We start from the raw sequence: 18378 nt of genomic DNA, 5'->3' as shown, positions 1-18378 counted from the left end.
TCCCACACTGCAGTGAGTAAACTGTGCTAGCTAAAGCAAGAGCAGACTGAAGACATTACTAGAGCCCAAGACAAAAAGTCCTGCAGTATGCCCTTTTTATCTGCTTTACCCAAGGATGAGAAGACCCCAAGAAACAACTAGCAGGTATCTGATACCTAAGGAGCAGGAGGCTGGGAAGACCTCGTGTTGCCTCTCCCAAACAGGAGCTTGAAGGACAGAGGAAAACCCACCGTTCTCCAAGAACTCTTGCCCAGAGCATACTGCCCAGCAGAGACAAGGGGTCCTGCCAGAGGAAAGGTATTAGCCACAGAGATAGAGGGAACTTCCAAGTCCAAATTTAGACAAGCAAAGGAAGAAACTATCCACCAAAAGCTAAGGGTGGGCTGCATGGAGCTGGGAAGAAAGGCAATGACAGGGCATGCTACAAACAAGCTGTAACACACAGTTCCCAAACCAGCTGCAATTTCAGTAGTCAGCTAAATCACCTAGACCGAACTGCCCCTAACAAAGCACTCAAACTGGAAACAGAGTATGGATTCTATAATTCAGTAATATTTTAGGCATGTTTATCTTAGGAGCCACATATATGGAAGTCTAATAAAAATCATTACAAAGATGTTATTCAAAATACAAAGGAAAAACCTGTTCATACTTTTCATTTTGAAGAGACATCCAAAACCAGATTTACGTCCTTGTCCTTACAGTAAAGTAGCACAGGCTCTTCTGAACAAGCCCACCACAAGGACCAAGCGATTCCATCAACCTGCTTTGCTTTAATGGCTCTCATAATCAGCGTATGCACTACACAATGTTTAGGAATCTGAAACAGGAAGTCTTCCTGGTTTCTTTCTCTTCTCAGAGATCAGTTTTCATTTTAAAATAAAACACTGCCTCTGAGAAGGCCAGAAATACAAGCTTCAGTTGGTTGGCTGTCTCACAAGTCTTTATCACTGTAAGAAAAGAAGATCTACTATCATCTAAGAAGGTAAACACAGATTGTTTCATGTATTTCAGTAGGGTTTTCTAAAAGCATTGGTAGTTTCCTGCTTTGTCTCATTACCTTCCCCATGTTTTCAAAATAAGGAAGCCTGAAAGTAGCCTCTCACTCACTGTTAAGCTGCAAGACCTCTCTTAATGTGTACATCCACCCTGAATTTACTCATGTTTATAACCCATGCATTTATTGAATTTTTATGTTTGGTTTTTTTTTTAGTATCAATCTGTTTACACTCATCTCTAATTGAAACAACTAATTAGGAACACTGGAAAGCCATAGATGTGGTGTACAGAAACCCCATTAATAGCACTTCAGGTGCAAGGGTTATCTGCCTTGCATTAAGAATACAGACAGTATAATTTTCTTAGTGTTATGTCGCTATGTCCCTTCCAAAGCATGAATGAGTTACACCACAAGTTCTGCAAGCGTCTGTACTAACTTTAACTGCTGCTCAAAATATGCTACCAATTAACATGGGAATGTCTGGAAGAGTAACTACTACAATGACAAATATGTCTTTTCTTAACTTAGAAGGAAGTACATTGCCAAAGAGCAAAAGAGAAGGGTTTTAAAAAGCTGAGGGGGTAGGAAAATGAGAACAGACACAATAATTAAACCTGGGGTGGCTCCTTTGGTGCCTCATTATAACATATACCTTTCATTAAGTGTAATGGAACCTAATGGATCATTTGCAATGGAGAAACATTTATACGGCACTCAAACACTAAGAGTATCCCTTTATTAGCAGCACTGCACATGTACTTTCAAGTAAGATGACACTGCTGAAAGGATTATTCTATTCTATTAATTACTGAATACAGTAAGAAGGATGAGCAATGTGTGGGATTTATTAGAAATTCTTTACCCAATGAAATCTTAACATGAAAAATGTTAACCTAAAGAACTATTTTGATGGAAAAAAATAAAGCATTTAATGTAAGCAGGGTTGTGTTGGTAAGATCATATAAGCAACTGTAAAACAGAAAACTCATTTTGAGTATTACTGAAAACATTACATTTTGCCACTGACTGCCTTTACTACACTACTGTAGTCCAGACTAAATCAGTTTCCTGTTTAATAGCCTTTGAGTACACTGCAAAATGTAAGAAATTAAATATTTTTCTCATCATACTGCTAACTATATTTTATGTGTAATATAAGAACTGCCCTACTGAATCAGACCAGTAATCCATTTAGCCAAGCATTCTGTCTCTGACAGCAGCACCAACGGATGTTACTTAGAGAAAATATGTATGTAAGTCTAACCACAGCCCGAGATCAATTCCCATTTCATTCACCAGCATCTACAAAACTTGGGAATTAGGAATGCTAGATGGTACACCTCTCCCTATTCTCCTCAGTACCCATTTATGGGCCCATGGTCCATAATTCTTCTAACCCCTTTTTTTAACCTGCTGATATTATCTGTTCCAACAACATTTTGTGTAACTAAATTCCAGGGGTCTCAGGCCACTTTAAGGCAGTACCATAACTATTTTAAAATGATGTTAGTTTCGAGTGTCCTCTAGTTCAAATACTCAAGTATCTGATGAATAGCAGATCTACCTTAGCCTTAACTATCATCTTCATGATTCTGTACACAAATACTTAAAATAATAAACATCTCCTACTGATGTCTTTGGAAATCTAAATCAAACTTGATTCTGCAAAACAGTAACATTTTTTGTTCTCACATAGTTTTCCTGGCATGCTTTTACTACTACAGCACTTCTTGTCATCTCAGCTAATATGAGTATACAGAGACAAAACTTTGGTCTGTTATTGATATATTTTTAACCTTCTCTAAAAGATGCAGGTGCTTACATTACAGTGAATACTTTAACCAGCTAAGGAAACACCCTAAGTATATCCTAAGTAAAAAGTTCTTCAAAAAGTTGCTTAAAGTCAGATTGCTTATCCTTTAGAAAATATACTGACACACCTCTAGTAAGTACAAAAGATTATCCAAAAAATTTTCAATCAGCTTTATTACCACATACTTTAAATCACACTATTGATCAATTATACTGAATGAATCCCTATACAATGTGTATTACCCACTCTGCTGTGCAAATTATCACATATGAAGATATATTTAAACAGACTTCAGCTAAAGTCAAGTGATTTACAGTATGATTACAAGGGCAGCACTTATAAGTTTACAGAAAACACACAGCATTATCTACCATACACATAGGCACCTCGCACACAGGTATCTAAAGAAAAACAGATATCCGGAGGACAGGGATTCTGAAGTAATAGATACTGTTGAATTCATAGATATAAAAAAGTTGTAGAGTTGTTAAGAAGCCACGTACCAGTGTGATGTCTCGGGAAGCAGCCGCTGCACTCATGTGTAAACTAGGTTGTCTGACAGAACTACTGCAGTCCAATGCTCGAGCAAATGTGCCAACCGCACTACAACAGAGAAACAGTAGATATTAATACACAGAAAGATGTAACCTCTTTTTTATTATCAGACTATGTCATATCTATAAAAGTGTCCTTTTAAAAATAAAAGCCATATACTGTTACTCTTAAGATTTCAGATCTTTGCTAGCCAAGGACAATTAGATAAAGACAAATCACTTAACACAGCAGTAAAAACTCTGATATTCTCTCCCAAAATTAACAAACTACACATAAGAACAACAGCATGGAAACAAAAGATACTTAGAGAATTCTAATGTGCCAACTTTTTAATGTACCAGTTTTTTATTAATTATGAAGTCAAAAATCCTACTCAGTTTGGGTTTTGCAACCATGACTTATTTGTAAAATTAAAAAGCCACAAAACTGTTTAACAAATTACAATACAATTAAAAAAGGGGGTTCACCATGTTCCCATGAGGAAATTAATAACATTTTATTCACTTCAGTAACTCATGTCTACTACTTCCATTAGTGAGGCAAAGAAAGCGTATTAGCTTGGTCCAAGGTACCTCCAAAATCATATTTTTGTCACAGGTTTTAAGTAATAAGGAAACAAATGGATCTCTCAGCCTACTTAATAAAAGCATCCTAGCATTATTAAAATGGACATATTTTTCTCCAAACCTTTACCCTTTTTATTCACTTTTGATGATGAATTGTACATGGCTTTTATCATACTTACCAGAGCAACAAAACATAAGGAACAGAGATGGAGAATTAGTGTGATAGTTACTGTTCTAAACTGCAAACTTTTCTTGGAAGTACATCTATACATCACACACAGTGAAGGGAAAGATGCATAAGAGAATCTGACTTGTCCCAGCATATCATACACAAACAAGCAAAGATGCAGCAACACATGAGAAAGATTATTAATTAATAGAACAGAAGTTGCTCCAGTACCCTGAGTTGCAAAATGACTCTGGAGGTGCATTGTGTCACTATGAACTTAGAAAAAAATTATTTGTTGCAGTTGTGACATGATATAACTCCTCCTAAATTCAGAGACCCAATTACTCACCTAACATTTTTAATACAGTCTAAGCCTCTGGACTAAGGACTGGAGCCTCATTCAGCAATTACACTCCACACGTTATAAGTGCAGAATTATATCAATGAGGCATGTCATTGACAGAGAACAACACACTGAAAGAGTCACATTATTGAGTACTATAAACCCAATATTCAACAATAAAATAATGTAACATGCATCAAGAGTTTAACTTACTCAGCTGTATTATTGATTGTGGAGAAACTAGTAATAACATCTGTTATTGCAATTTTACTTTGAATCTCAAAACATTTAATACTGAATGCATGTTTCAGTAGTTGCTACCAAAAACTTGTAAGACACAGTTAAGATTCAACAGCAGGGATTCACACACTCCAGATATTAACTGCTTAAATTTCTAAAGGCTGTGGAATAAGTTATATTCAAATGTTGTTCCACAACCTTTGCTCCCTCTTTGCAGAGATGGCAAATATGTGACAAGAACACACACACACCTTTTTTTTTTTTTAAAAAGTTTGACAGTATATACAACAGTATTTGTCGACAAATCAGTCCCAGGAATAAGGCTGTATTGTGAACACATTTCCTGATAGTCAACCCCTTTAAACATGTTGGCATTGATAAGGGTTGTAGCTAAACAGCCTTCCCTGTGATCCTTCCGTCGCTACTGTTCAAACCAGTAAAGTGGCATGCCGCATGACTGTATTTCCCTTCTGCTGCTGCCTATTAGCTTCTTATCTTCCTTTTTCATAATTAACACTATTTTCTTTTGACCATATTTCTAAAATAAAATCAGAGTATGCTATGAAAATTACAAAGAGTATGTCCTCACAAGTCACTCTCTAGCACATCAAGCTGCCTTCCAATTTTTTAGGCTGATTTCAGAGTTCAAGCGTATGTGAATTATGTTGCCCAGTATGTACAGTCAAAATTAAGACACAGTATAAAGCTAGGTTTATTTTGAATAAGTGATAAAGAAGTAAGAACTGATGCACTAGTTGACATCATTTCCAGTGCTGTACTGAGTAGGAGAGGATCACAACCGTCAGAGGAATGCTGTGTGGGAGCGTGGGGTATGCGAGTGCAAAACAAGTAAGAATCACCATAAAATGCAGGCAACGTGCCATTTTGAGGGGGGGGGACAGTGATGTGTGTGTCTGTGGCTATATCTTGAAATCAATGTAACTTCCAGTTCACCTCTCCCTGGAAACTTCTGAAAAAACAGTGAAAGACAACCCAATTAAGTGTAGGAATTCTAGAGCACTGGCTGTTAAAGAGTAACTAGTTTCAAAACTTAACAGTGATACACAGTGCTCTGTATAATCCAGCCATGAAATCCAAACTCAATATTAATTTTAGAAATCATTACAATACCTTTTTATGTTTTTCCACTTAAAACACAGATATGAGGAACATATTGATACAAAGGTCAAACCTTTCCTTTGTCATTTTTCCTTCCATATTTTTTTCTAATAATACCACCAAAGAATTATTTTTAAAATGTTAAAAGGCAAAAATAACTAACTAACCAATGCCTACTTCCCGAAGACACACTATTGTCTTCACCTGTCTGCTACCAAAATAAAACTCAGTATTAAGCCAATGCAGGCTGAACAGTCAGACACTAACTACTCATTTTTTCTTTTGAACAGACCCTTTAACATAAACATTCCATTAAGTTGGTAGCATCCAAAGAGTATTTGTAAATGTTTAACTGAAACTATATTTAATTCAATAATAACAAACTCACGTTACCAAAAAAAAGTGCTCGGCAGGCTAGTCACAAATCAATTATTCAACAAATAATTAAAGTACTGTGACTTCAAACAGAAACCAACACTCCCCATGTGTCCCAGAATAAGCTAAAGCCAAAAGGCATACAGACCGTGAATTACGCAGGTGGCAGAGAGGCGGACAAGAATGATAAACAATTGGTGATATCAGCAGAGAGATCACTCTTTGCACAGGCAAGCAGGTATAAGAGCTTTAAGGGCTAGACCAAATGATCCAGTGTTACCTGAATTGGATTCTCCTTGTTTAATTATCTTAAAGACCAGAACCAAGAATGTTCTCTCAAGGACTTGTAACAGGGACTGTAGCAGACAACCACACAAACATAGAACAAAATCAAGATCATCTGGCGCCAGGTTCTAAGACTACACAAAAAATCCATACATTCAGCGAAACTCAACAATATCCATGTCCAAAAAAACCTGACAGTGAACTCTCTAGAGATGAAGTAGCTCATCATCATTTTGTTGTGCCCGTGCACCCCACATTCAGGCAAAACTTCAGATAGGTATCGAACACAGAAAATACATTGCTCCAAACTTCTTGTAACTTAAGACATTAAAGGAAGTAACTGTTCAATTTTTTGCACAAGATTAGTATTAGTGGCAGCCAGTGAAATTATGAAGCAGCAAATGCAAGATTGTCATAACGCATTTCTAAAGCTTCAATGCTCGTCAGTAACTAGTTCTGAAAAGGGACATTATTTACCAAAGAAAATCTGGAACCACTGTGATTATACATCAGGATAAAAATAGTCACTAGTCTCCCCGGTAACAACAGCAGTCCAGCATCAAATCAGATCCAGAAAGTTCTGGATCCAGGCCAGTAACTCTATTTTCTTCTACCTTGTTTTCTCAAAAATCCAGCTAAGACAGAGATCTTTTTTAATCTGAGCATGTTTATTTTAAAATTGTTCACTTTCATACATTGTTCCTCTGTTGCAGTGATACGAGGTGAGTAGTGGGTATACTCTGGACAAATCTGTTTAAAGTGAAGCACCTCTGTGCATACATGAATCCACAAATTCACAGTTTTCTTCACATATTTGCAAGGTAATGAATAAGGCCTATGCCTCACCTCAGAGTTAACATTTTTGAAGAAAATAATTAAGTGGGTCTTTGGTAGTTTCCTACATATTCAGAAAGCTTTTTGTTTTCCTTATTGTAACATCAATGCTCCCCTTCACCATGAGAGTTGGAAACAGTCCTAAAAGGTGACCTCTTAGACTGCTATCAATAACAGCATTTTACAAACAGCCAATTAATATCTGATCGCTCAAGAAAAGTCTCATGATACTTAAAATCACGGAATAAAGAAAAAAAATACTTAGTGAAGATATATGTCACCAGCACAGTATTAATTAAAGTTGAAAAACACCCCTGAGATTTTTACTATTGGATAATGCAAAATCTGACATGAAGAACATATTCAAAGTAAAACGATGCTGTTCCAGAAGACACATTTTCCTTGCATTTCTAAGCAACTGTCTGTACAGTGCCATGTTTCATTATTATCACTTCAGATATTTACAGCACAAAGGGAGATGACATGATAAACATGAAAAGTCACCTGCCTCTATTCTTCCTCTGAAAGACTCTCAAAGTTAGGGTAGGGAGCAGCATGACATATAATGTCCCCTACACACCACAACTAACCTTCAGTTTCATTAGTAATGAATAGAAATGGAACATATCTGAAATCAAATTCAACAGAAATAGAATCTGGTACATACAAATAGTTTAATTCACCGGATACAATTTAAGCGATCATCTATCTGTATGCCATCCTCCAATTTCACAGTCACAGAGGAGATTTACAGCCCCCAAAAAGCAGGTCCATGAAAACACTGCTGCAGAAGTTTTTTTCTTTCTAATGCAATAGCTCAAAATTCATTAAAAAAGATGGAAAAAGAAATTCAGCTCCAAGTCTGAATTAATTGTTTTCAAATGAATTTAATCAAGAAGAAATATAGTAACACAAAATACACAAAGGAATAAACGTATATTGGCCAAGCATGACAGACAGGCAGAAACATAGTATTTTTGATACTCCTAGTAAACTTGATGTGAACGTATTTTTCTTTTTTATTACTAAACCATCTGCCTACCATTAGATGCTGTAATTCACCTTGCTAGCAAACATCCAGCTTTGCAAGTGCAGCACTAGCATCAGGATTTTTCACTATCTTTACCACCTAAATTTATGTTGCAATTCTGCCATTAAATTTCATTACCTCTTTTAATGAACTCCAACTCCTCTTACTTCCCACTGCCTAAAGAGAATCCAGAAGCACACTAATACTGAAGCTTCCAAACCAGCGACTTTCATGTATTTATTTTCATAGATGAGCTTGTCTACTGCCACTGACTACACTGAATTATCTTGCAAGAACAGAGTATTACTATTTGAGCACACTTTTAAATGTTTTTACCTATTGTTCTCAGCTGACAAGTGTATTCTTTTCCTCAGTATGAAGAACAACACATTACTAGTTGAAGCTCCGCTGTGTTCCCCTCCTCACTGTAAAATAAATTCGTGTAACAAATACACCTCCATATATCATGAGCACTTCTAATTAAATCAGTAGTAACCAACAGAAAATGAATATAATCACTGTCTTAGAGAAAATGGAAAAGTGGGAACAACACGGGAAGAATCGAGCTCTAATTCAAAATGACTAACACATGATTTTCCGTCAAAAAATAAGCAAGCATTCAAATGAAGAGAAGTATGTTGTATTAGCCAGAGGTATGCAATGCCATTGTAATTACTAAGAAATCAAAGAACAGAATTTTAAGGTGGAGATGCAACGCTTTAAGGCTATTATAATTAGTCTTAAAAACTCTGGTTTAGTGGGAAATAAGCTGTAACCAAGAATGTCTGGAAAATAGCTTGATTTAGAGATACATTCCTTCCAGAACATGATGCTGATAATGTGGTTAGATGAAGCAGTATAAAAGAACTAAGTTGTTAATTGTTTCACTGCATCATAAAGCACATAAATGGAACTAGAATGTATCAAAAAAAAGTATCATGTAATGAATTATAGACCAAATTAGCAGACAGAAAGAAACTAAAAAAAAGCATCAGGTCTACGGTTCTCAGCATCTGTGCAGACTGGAGCCAACAACTCCTACCACATTTGAGTCTGGTCAGGACCATTTTTGTCTCCTTGACAAACTAAAAAAAAAAAAAAAAAAAAAAGGACAGGACTATTATGTTATACACACAATAGGAAACTTTCTATTTCCTAATCCTATGCAACTTGGAATAGAGTTAGAAAGAAAACATGACCTCTCACAAGGAAATAAAGTAGTCATTGTGTATTAGGAACGAGATTGATGACTGGAGAAAACAGGATGCATCTATATCAGTTAGTTCAAATTAGGAATGGAGCTTCAAAGCAACTGTCCCCAGAGTCTTTATCTACTGCACTTTAACCAACACCAAAAGTTATCTTGTAGCATACAAAATGGACTTCTGTTAAGTCAAACAGTAGTTCCACATATTCATAGATACTTACTCCACAGGACCAGATTAGAGTTAGCCTAAAAATAAAACTGCTCAAACATGCGTAGTGTGGATGCTAGGTCCTCAGCACCAAACATTTCAATTCTACAAATCCACTTGTACTGTATTGTACTATTTGCTAACGTGGACAGATCTAAACTGCTGTTGCAGCTTCTCAGAGTCCTCTTCTTTGAAGCTAGTAGACACAGACGAACTGTTGCCAATATATATGATGAACAAAAATTGGTTGATGAAGTTGCATCCTACTTGAATGGAGTAGAACATGGTGTTGGAATTCTCATTGCAAGAATATAAATGACAATGTGTTACTCAAACCCAGAATACATTAGTCTGATGCCTCACGCTTCTCCTAACAGACGCTTTTGCTAGTTCAAGCAAGAGCCCTCACCCAAATTGTGCTTCAGTAGTAGCAATAAGGTACTTTCAAGATTTGTAAATCCAGAGCGTCAAGCAAGACTACTTAGGGAGCTCAAGGTTAAGGATCTTTCCACTCAAGAACTCAAGCTTTTTTCAAAATCTCCATACATTTTTCTGGCACTGCTACCTCCAATTTCCAGACAGGACAGGCATATTCATCTATGTTAATATCCAGCAATTTATTGCAAACTAGGGCTTAGTGACAGGCCCAGACTGACCAAGCATATAAGCCTAGAAAAAAGGCCTCCCATTCCTGGGACAGTAAACAAACCTTGTGAGACTGGGAAAGCTACATGCCCGAGGCCAAATATAAATGTTCTTGCAAACGGACAGAAAAACAGAAAAAGAGAGCATTTAAACACCTTCTAAAGAACTAAGGAAGGATGCTTGTGTGGTTGAAAAAACTAAAGCCTATAAGGACTAAAAGCAACTCTTCCTTCAACCAGAGCAGACTGAAAAAAAAAATGAGGAAAAAATTACTCGATGCCTTTGATGCAGCATGTAAAAATGATCATGTGAAAATACTTTTAAAATTTCAAATACAGATAGCATACACACACTTAACCAAAACCACATATAGGAAAGCATTTAGGAAAAAGTTCTTATCGTCAGAATTTCAAATTTGCAAAACTAAACATAACCAGACAAATACCATTCTCACTGGAAACCCAGCAGGCACAGCTAATACCCAGTGAACTGCAGTTAGGCCACAGCAGAACTATCTTCCGAGTCTGTAAGCACAGCTTACCAGATCATAATACCAACTCCACTGTTACTCAAGCAGCTTTTAATGGTCCAGTACAATGAAAACTTTTACCTGCAAGCACACAACTTACTGAATTTAGAGCTGCCACAATCATCATAGAACTGTTTCTCCAGAAATTGGTAAAAATCTGTCTCAGAAGCACTTAATGCAACAGAAATGTGATTTTGCAGCCTGTGAATACAAGCATATAGGAGCTTGGAAATAGTTTCTGTCAGTTCAAAAGCAGCTTACAAAAATGAATGGAGTTTTGTGGAAGAACATCAATAAAGTGGTACCTGAGTAACATTTGATTACAGGTCGTCATTAGTGATTGTCTACCACAAGATCTTGGAGAGCTACAATTAGTCAGCTATGACCAAGACCCATTCCCGCCATAACAGAAACCTTCTTTACAGAAATGTATCAACTTCTAAACAAATGCAGTCTTGGTGAGGGCACAGCATTGCACGGGATGTCTTAAATAAGGGGAAGAAGAGGGAAGAATGTTTTTCTCTAAAAAATTCATTTATTCTCTGTCACTTCCCAGTAGACTGCTTACTGGTACACTTCTCTGGCAATATTTTCAGCTTTGCAGTGTAATACTTCAGCTTCCCAGAGTGACTGCAAAACAGGGAGTGGAGGGATGTGAAGGCAATGAATTAACTCTTCAAAAATGCACATAATCTTCATACAGATGGTTTTTTAGGGCACTCCATAATGGTCTGCCCATACATGTCCAGGTATTATATTGCTGGTGATAGAAGTAGTTCCGTTTTCTGGGTTCTGTTCTATGGAGCATTTACCAGGCATTGTGATCTTTTGATGCATGTTAACACCTACACCCCTCCGGTTTGCTTGGAAATTCAAAAGCGGCAGGCCATTTTTACTACTGTATAGAAAGGATACAGCACTACAAAGTGGGGGAGAGAGAAGAAATCCAGGTGGATCAGCATCTGAACTGTAAAACAATAAATCAGCAACCCATTTCACTGTATACATAAGCTAGAAAATATAAAGCAACTTCTCTACTTCCTTCCTGAAATGCTTTGTTCAAAACAGAGAAAGAATAAAGAACAAAAACTGGAAAGAACGTAAAAGGATTATTTGTCTAAGAAGATTTGAGACTACACTCTGCAACCAGGTTACAGAAAATATAAGAGATGGAGTAATTTAGGATAAAATCCCTACATTAGCTGTGATTAAGAGTTCTCTGCCATCTTATAACAGTACCTTTGTACTATATTTGTAAGCATGAATTACAGGACAGGTGAAACATGCTGTATCTTATGAGTGTAGAGTTGTCCTAGAGTTTTGAAAGTTTTTCTTTTTTTTAAAGTAGAGAAATAATTTTTAAAGTTATTTATGAATTCCAAGGGCTTTGATGTTCCTCTCATAAATCTGCATAATCCTATGTTAGGCTATAAAATTGAACGGACCAGATTTTTTTCACTAATGAATTGCATCACTTCAAAACTTTTATTTCAACATTCATCGAAAATAATAGCACTGCAGCTTACAGGCAAACTCAGCAAGTTCTGCATCCATTTCATTTGTTAACATTTTCTTTATTTCTACTCTTAAGTTTTATTTTACACTATGAAATTCCAAGTACTATAATACAAGACTGAAATGTTAGCACTGAAATCCTGTTTCATTTACTCTGAGGGGAAAACAGTCGGATGTCTACATTAAAGTATCAAATTCCACTATAACCTGACATACAGGGAGTGTAGCATTATTCCAAAACTCACTCTCTTTTTCTCTCTTCTGTATTGGTAGCTTCAATATATATGCAGAAGGTTATGGTCTGATTTTCTCTTTTAGCTAACTGTGGGAAAGAGAAGGGCTCACAAAATGGCAAACAAGTTGAGTAACATGATATAGGGGAATAAATAGTCAGCAGGAAAAGGAAAAGGAATTTTCTTTTATTAGAGGATTTTAATCTTACCGTGCTACAACTAAAAACTGGTCAATCTGACGGTCAGTAAGGGGGCTATCTGGATCCCATACTTTTACTTCCAGCTTTGCCTGTTCTCTGTCATCTAATTCTCCTGTCAAAAGGTAGATGGGACAAAACACTTATTACTCACAATGTTTTTCTCTGTGTATTTCTTGTACTATGTTTAAAAGAGACATTGTACATTCTTAAACACACACACACACAGTACTTAACAATCAGCAGTTATCCATTTAAATTCCATAATGCAGCTTCAGTAAAATAAATAACTTCCCTTAACATCAGCAGTTAAATTTAAGGAGGCATTCTTACGAGGCATAGTATCAAGGAACTTTAATACAATGTGATTATAAACTTGAAACCATAACCTAAGTAACCAGTGGTTTCTTTAAATTGCTTCTTAACTATATCAAAGTTACTGTTTCACTTAAGCTATATTAAAATTAATTGTATACTTAACCAGCTTTAGCAATTAAATTCTATCCAATTTGTATTCTATGCCCCCAAACAAAAAATCATTACGAAAAAATGCTGTCTAGTACATTTAATTGTTTAATTTTTTTTTACCTCTTGCTCTCAGCCACTACATTATCTGTATTGTTAACACAAATCCAACTATTAAAATTGCTGTGTCTGTTGACTAGGTATACTCTTTTACAAAATAATATACAAGGCTACAGCACAAGGAAGTTACTATATACTACATCATCATTTCCCAACTCCATTTGTCTGAACAGAGCAATTTGTGTACAAGCACCTGGCCAAAACAATCATGGCAGTTTCTGAAATTTAATTTGCCCTGCATTCATTATTAAAAGAGTATTGCATTTGTACTGCTTGGAAGAAGAGTAAAGTGTGAAAACACTACAATGTCTCACACTGATATGGAAGCCTGTATCTTGGCTTGACTACTACACCAATAATTTCTACTGCAAAATGAGAAACATTACAGAAGCTGATTAAGTAGACACGACATATTCTACTAGTATGAGAAGATTAAACTATGGGATGCGGCCAACACGTTTAAGGCCACAACAGATGACAACAGCAAAGTTAAAATCATTGTCTTTCCTTGGTATTTTAGAATATGAGCATGTTCCTCCTTCAGTGAACATGTGGAGAAACTCCAATGTTTAATTGGCTGCCAGTACTCATCTCTGACTTTTATGAGCTACTACAAGAATACAAACCTGTTCTCAAATACAGCCTTCCATTTCCTTCAAAAAGCTAGGCTGTGTAGGTACCTCTCTGAGCACAGAGAAGATCACTTCAGTCCATGCTATTTTTTATGACTTAATGAAAACAGCCAGTCTAAACACGCACAGTATCATCAAGACATGAAATAACTCGTACAGTTAAAAGTCTGGAAGCAGACTGCAAACCAAGCACTGGCTCTTCTGAAATCTGATCATACATGGCGAGTTTCTCTAGCACATTCATTCTGGAAGGAAAGGAAAATGTGGTATATATTTATCCCTACCAATATACAAGTTAAGAACTGCACCATGCTGTCTGGTTAATGTTTCAGGAACAAATTTCACAGTCACATTCTCAGAAAGACACAGTAAATTACTTTCTACTGATATGCAGGAATGAAGAATTGCCTGTCTAATGGGACTTCTGATTCTGTTTCAACTAATTCACATCCAGTACTGGAGACAAACTGTTAATTTCTGGCAATCTTGGGTAGGATTTTAGGTCTATAAACTTATTCAATGGACTACACACCTATCAATACATTCTTTTTTTCACATGTGACAGACACATTGTGGGTGACGTTCTACATTTTATAAATAATCTCTGAGCACTTCATTTCAATCTGTTAATATATATTTTTAAAATATCTTTTATGTTAGTTAACTGTTTCAGGACATCATATACTGGAGATCGTAACAATACTCAGGCAGGATATACCTGTCACAAAAAGAAAACATCATGCAAGCACAGCACAAGTATTCAACCAAAACCATGTCATTCTCCTGAACCAAGTTTGCAAAAGGATGAAAGAAATTGCAATACATGTCTTACTTCAATTAGAGGTAATTAAACAAATGCTACTACAAAATGTCATTGTAACTCTTGATAAAGGTAAATCTGAAATATTGCCAAACAGTATTTTGTAATGGCAGTAGACATAAACAGGATATGAGCAATGAAATATCTATACCAAAAGAATCCAAACAGATATAATGTAGTATTTGCAATATCAAATATTACTGCAAAAATGGTAGACAGGTTTCCAGAAGATATGTGGTCTCTGCCAAACTGCACTTGCAAAAATGCTTCATTCCCAATTTTCCACTTACATGGCAGGATAGTATCATTTAAACAGGAAGAAAAGCAACCTAAACAGATCAAATCATGGAAGCAGTCAAACGGTGCTGTAGAAACCTTTGAAATGTTGATTTCAGGAATAAAAATTTTGTTTACTTCCTTTGAATGTGCTGAAAGAATCAGTATAGGAGGATCATGTAAGATAAACAGGTCTTCTTTCTGGAGGTCTTCTTTCAAAATAGTAATTATAAAACCCCCTCTGTTTTCCTTGAGCTGTCTGTCCTTAGTTAATCATGCCTGTACCGTATACTATAGAACTTTTAATGTGGCAGACCCCTTTAAAACTAAGTCACAATTTCTCCGTTAACAGCTCTACATTAACCTTTTATATTGCTGGATTTGACACAGAACTATAAGTCATTCAAACTGAACAGGTATCAAAGTTGCCATAGTATTAATTCCTTTTATTGCAAATTCCAGGACAGAAACAGAATCATAGAATCATTTAGGTTGGAAAAGACCTTCAAGATCATCAAATCTAACCACCACCATGGAATGGGGGAGGTTAACTTTTAACATTTTCAGTATTCCATCCAAGAAGGTTCTCGGGTTCTGTTTTACAAGCGTAAACTTCCCTCACCACCAACATACCAATTACAGCTTCTGAGAAGTGCTAGGCTATTTTTTTGAATGGCTCATATGACATACCAGTGTATCCAATTTATTTTGAGCGTTCCTTATAGTTTTATTATAGCCAATCCAATCCTGAAGCTTAATTTTACTGAAAAGCATTAGTAGATAGCAGAAATATGCCTGGTCTTTCTCCTCATCAATTATTCAATGCCTTACTTCTCGTGGTTCTCTTCTAATAAAAACCAAAATGTTATTTTTTTTTCTTAAAACAAACAAAAAAAGTTCTCCATTTCAGTTAGTCATTTTAAACAAAGGAAAGCATGACATGCCCCCCTCCAAAAACCATTTTAAGAAAAATTTTACAAAAGTATACCAAATGCAACTTTTAACTGACTGCAATTAAGATGAACTACAAGAATTTAAAGATCTGCTTAGTCAGTCTTTTAGATTTCACTTCCTGCAGATAAATATCCCCAAGGTAATTAGTACATCAGATTCACCATGATTCTATGTTCTCCTTATAATATATCCAACTAAAAGAAAATAACTTGCAATATGAACTATGAACATTTTCTCAGAGTGTAATTCTTTTAATTTTACAGATCTGTAACAATGCTGCAATATGGTATCCTTTTAAGAAACTGAAACTTTAAATCTGTAAAAGCTGGACTTTTTAAAAAATGGTTTTCTGGGAGACAATGCCAATTCCACTTCTAATGACAAACAACTGATGAGGGATCTGCCTGAAAAATAGCCAGGAGGACAGTTTCTAGAGATACAACTTGTCAGGTACAAAGTCTTATTTTTGTACTTTGCACAATTTGCACTATTTTTCAAAATACCTTTTTATTCTCCCATTCAAAAAGTAATTTAGCAGTCACTTCAATCCAAACATAAACTGAACACCCCCAGTTCTCAGCTTTCTGAGTGAATCCATCTTTCATGATATGCAAAACAGAGGTACCAGCTGCTGGATCCTTAATCACATGGGACAGAAAATCTGAGTTGCAATTTTTTGGTCATAGTAAGAAGGAAGACATATCCATGGACAGCATTTGGACACCAGACCAATAGTTTGTACCGCAGAGTTCCTCCTACTATGGAAATTCATTCAGGGCTTGACACAATCTTGAAATCAGCCAGTAGTTTTGACTCATGCATTAGTTACCCAGACTCACTAGGTACCTAAGCACATAAACATGAAGGCCTGTGTAGATGTTTATGTTCTTAATGCTTGACACATCTCTAAGAAGTAAATTCTGTGTCTTCACCTTTGTGCTTCAGTTTTATACCTGTGAAACAGGAATTTCTCTTAGCTACATTACAAGGATGCAGAAGAGAGAGACTTGTCAGTTCTTATCCTCCCTTAGTCCAGTTCAGCATGCAACACAATGAAATTTCTGTTACTGAAATACAAGATCAGATTTAGTGGACAGCATTTAGCAGATTTTTGTCAGAACCATTGGGCAGTATACAAACTGCAGGTAATACTAAAAGTCTTTTTAAACATAGCTTCATGTGCTATATAACACTCTAAACATAGGCAACTAACCATTGAAAAAGAGGTTTCAATTCATGAACCACCTTCTCATGTTGCTATGTAGCCTGCCTGTCTGCAAACTTTTTCTCTAACTGACAGATGAGAAAAGTAGCATCATATTGGATCTTCTCATACTGTCTAGCTATGAACAAGGTTCCAGCCATTAAGCCTGTCTGTCTAAAGTAAAATCTGAGCTTTCTCCTTCAATGAAAAGTTCATTAGTCCCCCTCTAAAACACTCAACATATTAATTCTGCATAAAATGAATTACAGATTCATACACAGAGGTTAATTATCACAAAACATCACACAGCTTTTGACAAACAATTGATGGGGGCATGAACAGCTTAACTGAAAAAGCTGGTTACAAAACGTCCAAGTAATTGACACTGGGAAAATAAGTTTTACATGAGGTACAGGAGAAAAAACATCTTTCAGATGGATGTACAAACTTTATCTACTGACACTTAATGAGTTTAGCTCCACATAAACAGAATTCAAAGTAAACAGCTAGCTGACTGTTGGTCTTAACTAACAGAAATTACAACCCTTCTCATTATAAAAGCTCTGCAGACATAGAATTCTTATTAATCATTTTTTATTTTATTTTTTATGATTTGTGATTCTCACCAGTACTGATAATCAAAAATCATTCAGAAAAAAAGTTCAAAAATTTACACCTATCTCTGCAAAAAATAGAACTGAATTATGTGCAAATAACTTTTCTTATTAAAGTAACATGAGAAAGCTTAGATTATTTTAAAAGTGTAGGCAAAAGGAAAATTATCTGTTTACCTTTCAATTGCAGAACAATTGCCCCCCCTTAGCTTGCCTGACAGTTGTATATCCAAGATTTCAATTAGTTGTTCAGACAATGAGTTGTATATTTATACAAATCTTATGGTAAAACTCAATTTATGAACATAACACATGTATGAAGGCTAGAAACAAAAACCAGACTATATAAAGACTACATGTATAGAGACTACAAATGAAAGATATCGGGTGATACAAGCCCATTATTTGTCTACAGCAACTTAAACTGCTA

The 18378-nt window shown here is 35.8% G+C and overlaps 1 protein-coding gene across 1 annotated transcript in view; it reads right to left on the bottom strand.

Moving 5' to 3' along the window:
* Positions 1-18378, bottom strand: part of MTA3 (metastasis associated 1 family member 3) — an 87037-nt gene that overhangs the window by 18098 nt on the left and 50561 nt on the right. The window contains exons 7-8 of the mRNA XM_075042796.1: positions 12876-12978; positions 3317-3416 (exon numbers count right to left, since the gene is read on the bottom strand). Of these exons, the coding sequence (XP_074898897.1) occupies positions 3317-3416; positions 12876-12978 (203 nt within the window). The remainder of the gene's footprint in view (positions 1-3316; positions 3417-12875; positions 12979-18378) is intronic.

The sequence above is a fragment of the Buteo buteo genome, chromosome 12, assembly GCF_964188355.1.
Source record: "Buteo buteo chromosome 12, bButBut1.hap1.1, whole genome shotgun sequence".
Classification (NCBI taxonomy): Eukaryota; Metazoa; Chordata; class Aves; order Accipitriformes; family Accipitridae; genus Buteo; species Buteo buteo.
This window is presented reverse-complemented; position numbering and strand designations above follow the sequence as displayed.